The sequence below is a fragment of the Geospiza fortis genome, unplaced genomic scaffold (genome assembly GCF_000277835.1).
Source record: "Geospiza fortis unplaced genomic scaffold, GeoFor_1.0 scaffold39, whole genome shotgun sequence".
In the NCBI taxonomy this organism is placed as follows: Eukaryota; Metazoa; Chordata; class Aves; order Passeriformes; family Thraupidae; genus Geospiza; species Geospiza fortis.
In genome coordinates this window covers 36619-42311 of record NW_005054660.1, presented here as the reverse complement: position 1 = coordinate 42311, position 5693 = coordinate 36619, and the positions used below count along the sequence as shown (strand labels likewise).

At 38.9% G+C, this 5693-nt stretch overlaps 1 protein-coding gene across 2 annotated transcripts in view; it reads right to left on the bottom strand.

Annotated features, from left to right (window-relative positions):
- ITCH (itchy E3 ubiquitin protein ligase) overlaps positions 1-5278 on the bottom strand; it is a 31099-nt gene extending 25821 nt beyond the window's left edge. For both annotated transcript variants that reach the window (XM_031064938.1, XM_005430619.3), the window contains exons 1-3: positions 5190-5278; positions 2574-2712; positions 571-695 (exon numbers count right to left, since the gene is read on the bottom strand). In XM_031064938.1, coding sequence (XP_030920798.1) covers positions 571-695; positions 2574-2712; positions 5190-5259 — 334 coding nt within the window. In that variant the 5' untranslated portion in view covers positions 5260-5278. The remainder of the gene's footprint in view (positions 1-570; positions 696-2573; positions 2713-5189) is intronic.
- Positions 5279-5693: the final 415 nt, after the last annotated feature.

The following is a 5693-nucleotide window of genomic DNA, read 5'->3' as shown; positions in this document are numbered from 1 at the left end:
AGACACTGCCAGGAGAGCAGCTCTCACTGCTGTCAGCATTCTCCATCTGCAACACCCATGTGTGACATTTGGGAAGCCAACACTTCCTTAAAGGACAGAACAAAAGCAGGACAGCACAGAGCTCTGTGCTGCAGCCCCCTGACTGCTGGAATGGGTCCATAGAATTCTGTCTTTCTCCTTCAAGCTGTCCAGGATGCACATACTGCCCAAAGCCTAACTAAATCCAAGATTAATAATACAACATACCCCTGTACCACTATTTAGAACAAAAATAACTTTACACATTTCCTGTCTAGCACTAGTATCCCAACCACAGTCTGAATTTCTAATGTAGATGAAATAAACTTTTCTTTCACTCAGTCTTGCACACACTAGCAAAGAAAAAACATTTTTTGGGACACCATGGCAGCCTGTGTATAACCAAAAAAGATGAAACTGAAAAAGTAGTAGGAAGCTCATAAAAGCAACCAGGAGCACCCAAAGGAACCCTTAAGGGCCATTTCCAGAGGTGCACACAGCACTCATGTTCACTAAGAGACAGTTCAGAGGAACCCTCCATCTCAGACTTACGTTTCATACTGTTGGATTTCAGCGTCTCCTGAATATCCAGAGCAGCACTTCCCAGCAGGACGTCAGACTTCAATGTTTGATGGCTCCAGACTCGAAAGTTTAATTTACTTACAGGAGTGACAATTCTGAAAAGAAAAAGTTGAGCACTGTAAGGGCATTTGTTGGTGGGGAAGGGGGTGAACTGAGCCATCTACTTCCACTATCACTAGAAGTAATTTAAAAACAAAGAAATAATGGTGGTAACATCAAACCATTTCCAATTATCACATTCTCATGTCACCTGGATATGTCACGTCAATGAAGACTGCTGCAAGACAGTTCACAGACCAAATACATTTTTTATTATTACTATTTTAAGGAAAATATAGAAAAACTACCAGCATATACAACACAGTAATACACAGTAAGTTCCGTGACAACAACTTCAAAATAATGTTTAATGCTGATTTCTTTTTCTATAAGAAATACTCTAACATTTATATAGTTTTAAATTATTTTCATTGTGAGTAATGGGTACAAATGACTGCTTATTTTCTCAGTGGATAATTTCAGCTGTATATGGTTGTTAGGTGGATCTTCTCAAGGGTTTGGCTGACTGTGAGAGTCTAGACTTATCAAACTCCACAGAGAGGAACCTCAAGAGGGCCTACCCTCATTTGCAGAAGCCACTACACTTTTCCTTTTTATCCTGAATCTGGATATAGGCAGCTGTGCCAATATATTTCCTAAAAACCAATTTACTTCACTAAGCTCCATGCAGCTTTAGTGTAATTTCCAATGCAGTTGATATACAGGGGGTGCCTGTGCTCAGCTCTTACTCAACAAGGGTAAAAATGGCACATGCAGTATTGTGTGGATTTGCACAGCACAAACCACCAACATTCCCGTTAAAAAATGACAGAGAAAAAGGAAAGCTTTAAAGGGTAAAAGAAAATTCTGCTCTTCTACACTTACATCCATATAAAGTGCAAGATTTTCTTTTTCTTAATATATCTCAGTGCAAAGTAAGGTAGTAAATAGTAGTAACTAAAGCTTCACAACAATCTAAAGTACAATAAAAGTACAGATACAAAAATGGTTTTCCTCAGGCAATGTTCCAGATGCTTCAAGAAGAATAATCTACAATTTAAGTACAAGCAAATCAAAGAACCACTGAATGGTTTGCATTGAAGGGACATTACAGCCTATCTCATTCCACCCCACATTCTGCTATCTCAGATTGCTCCAAGCCTCATCCAGACTGGCCTTGAACACTCCCAGGGATCCAGGGGCAGCCACAGTTTCTCTGGGCAAGCTGTGCCAGGGCCTCAGCACCCTCAGAGGGAAGAATTTCTTCCTAATATCCCATCCAGCATGCCCTTGTGAAAAGTCCCTGTCCAATGTGCAAGCACAGACTGATCTTTATCCCAGAGTTCCATGTGACATTAAGAGAAAACTAAATTTTATAGAACTTGTGTATCTTCTTTATTCCCAACACAAATACTGGGCCAAGCAAATATCAACAGCTGTATTCATCTTGAATCTGATTTTAGTTTTATACTAACAATTTGCAGAAATTGATTGGGAATTTTGGATTTGTGCTTGAATTTAGAGGTGCACAAGAGAGAGCCAACTACCTGTGTTATGGCATGGCACACCACAGTGGGACACAAAGAATACCTACACTTTTAGCAACAGAACTTCTGAAAGCTGTAACTTTAAATATGACAACAAAAAATGTGCATGGGACCATCAATTTTAATGTCGAATTACTGTCCTTACTACTCACAGAATTAGAGCTCCTTTAATATGCCACACATAGCAATACAAAATATAAGCACAAGCAGTGTAATAGTTTGTAAATATCTATTTCAGACTGTACTATATTTACTCTAAAAATTATACAAATGTCACCACCTCATGCAACATTCGACTCCTTGCTTAAAATAAAAACATAATCTTCAAGCCCACTGTCAATTGCCTTAATTTAGCTCAAATAAATTGGAAAATAAAACCAAACCTACACTGTAAGATGCTGTTTCCACTTTGGACTATTTGTATTGTTGCATTTTTCTGTCTTCTTTGACTGTCCATCTACTGAGACTTCCACATAAGGGCTAGGTCCAAACCATTTATTCTTTTCTTTTAGTTTTGCTGAAATAACTGTTAAGAAAGAAAAAACAGTAATTTACTCAGAAAGATTTCAATTACAAATAGTATTTTTCAGTTGGGTGCTTCAGTATTCAAGTGTCAGATCACTGATACCTGACAGTAACACTCAAGAATAAAACCACATTACATGGATAAAAACCCTCTTGCATTCCAGCTCATTTACAATGCCACAGCTCACACCAACACCTAAAACATGCAACAGTACTTTTGCAACATCAGACACTTATTAATCATAACTAGTACAAGAGCCATAGAAGTGCTTAGGTGTTGAAAGAGAAAATATCCTCCACAAGCGTCTCCTGTCTATCACCAGCCAAGAGAATTCCTGGAGTTTATTACACTGCTTGTTAAAAAGCTCAAAACATGATCTGCCTCTCATCAAGGCACTGTGGAAAATTGCCACAACTTTTCATGGACAAAACATCGAGAAAATGAATTTTGTGCAGAAAATGTGCCACAACTTTTCATGGACAAAACATCATTGAGAAAATGAATTTTGTGTAAAGTTTTCTGCAGCTAAGCAAATTTACTGAAAAGCTGAATCCAAACCTTGGGTTCCAGTAGCTACCTCCTGCTCTAGCAACAACAAATCTGGGCAAGGCTTGCAGCTCTAGAGCTTTAATTTTGGTGGGGAGGGGGTATGGTGGGTGGGGTTTTTTTTGGTGTTTGGATTTTTTTTAAGCATTCAGTATTACTGACTGCAGCATTCCCATCTTTCCAAACACCACTGCTATGTTGTCTCCTTTATGATGTGTGTCTACCCTGGTGTTTGAGTCCCAGGTGTCTTGGATTCACTGGCAACACTGAACTCACAAAACAGTACTGAAGACAAAGATCATTTCCAGTTGGCCCCTGAATTCACTGTTCTGGCGAAAAACAACTTGCTCTTCTGTGTGTTTGTCACCCACCACAACCTCACTACATCCTTAAAAAGAAATGACTAATTCAGGCCCATCTGGCTAATCTCCCCAGATTCCCTTTATAGCCTATGCTCCTTTAGAGATTTAGAGAAGTAGCTTAGTATAAACTGCTCTGAAATGCTCTCAAGGAAAACTCTTCCTCTGTGTATTACAGACATCTCACAGAATTTCACTCATTAATTTTCACAAACAGCTCCCCATCCTTCCCCTCCTGTCTCCAGTACTTCTATGCTATTAGCACCTCATACCTGAACATCTCTAATTATCCCAAAGACCTGTTGATTTCTGCTGCTCCAAGGCAGATTTGTACCTACTTTCCAAGTTTCTTCTTACCCAGACATCCTGAAACTTCATTTAAAACTAATGAGGGCAGCAGCTCTCATTATAATGGAGCTCTAAGGGTAGGGCAGAAGGGAGGTAACACCAGCAAGAGTTTGCTGCAAATCATGGCTGAACATCTACAGAAATTCAGACCTGAAATTCAAATACCTCAGTAATCTCAATTCTAAACACTGAGGCACTGTTCTTGTGTGAGTCTCAGGCCTTGGACAGCAATCACCACTTTAATCCTTGGCTCTGCTCTCCATCCCTGTGTGGAGGAGGTACCTCTGTGAAAACCTCTTCAAAATTCTCTCCAATATCAACTTATAGGGACAAGATTTCTCTACAGCCTCACAGCCTACTGAGGAAACACAAGCTTGTGACCTCAGAGGGACAGCTACAGCCTGTGTAACAGTGAGATCCAACCTTCTTCCTAGTCTAAAGCTTTTTATCTATTTTTGACCATTCTTTTCATCCCCACAATATCCCTTTTCTGAAACTACTGCATATGCCCACAGGTCTTCACACTGAGGGTGCAAAATTTACTCTTGATGCTTCTAAACAGAGACCTGCACACACCCCTGGATCTCCCATTCAGTTTTGATGCCTCAGATGCCTTACATGCATTTAAATTTCCAGAAAGCAGAAGTGAGGAAACTTAATAATTAAGTTTCAACTGCTGCTCTGTTGGTAAGGCACTACAAAAAGCAAAGGCTGTAATGTAAATCCATCTCCAAACAATCCAGAGGTGTTCAATTACAGTGATATTCTCACCAACACTTTCATTAAATTTTTTATCCCCTTTTTAATCCATTTCAATGGTGGCCATAAAAACATGCAACAAGGGAGAAGCCATAAGTCAACTTCACTGAACAGCAGTATCAGGAAAAGTGTTACATTTGATATTATGCCAAGTTGCAGTAAATGCAAGCAGTATCATAATGCACTATTAGATTTCCAGGAGGACTGCCTGTACAATTAACAGCAACCAAAAAGAATTATTCCTTTCTTTTTTCTTTTACACCAATATGTATCATTTCAAAATGCATTTTAGATAAAACCCAGAATAAAGTAGTTGCTAAGTAATGATGGCCTAACATCAATCCAGACTTCTCTTGGGTGTTTTAAAATGCAAAACTTCCTGAAATGCAACATAGTAAACTCTAATAGTGGAAAAACACTGTCACGTTCCTAAACAGAAAAGACAGATAATTTCAGAAAGCTCACCAGTGATCTGAAGCTGTGACTTCATGGACAACCCACTGGCTGGTCCTGATCTGGACCCACTGCCAGCCATAATATGGGCTGGATCTTGAATCTGCATGAAGAGAGAATGCAAACATTTCAATACTCAGAAGCTCAAAAATTCATCTGGCTTTTGACATGCGGATACATTATAGTGCAAATAAACCCACCATACTTGGTTTTTGTCTAGTTCTTTTCAATTTCCTCCAAGTACAGAAAATCCTTTACAAAGGGCTCAGTCTCTATTACATGACCTGTAACTATTCAGGTTCTAGGCAAAAGAGTATTTTGATTTTGTCACTTGAATCTGTGAATTAATGAGTGAATAATGTTCTAATTCCAAAGTTTGCTGTACCTCTTATGTCTAAAACATCTGCTTGTCTTGGTGTTATAAATCCTGGGTAGGTTTATCTTTCCGCGTCAAGTACTACTTTGTTTTAAAAAATAAACAAACACCATAATCCACAAGCATAGCAAAAAGACTGA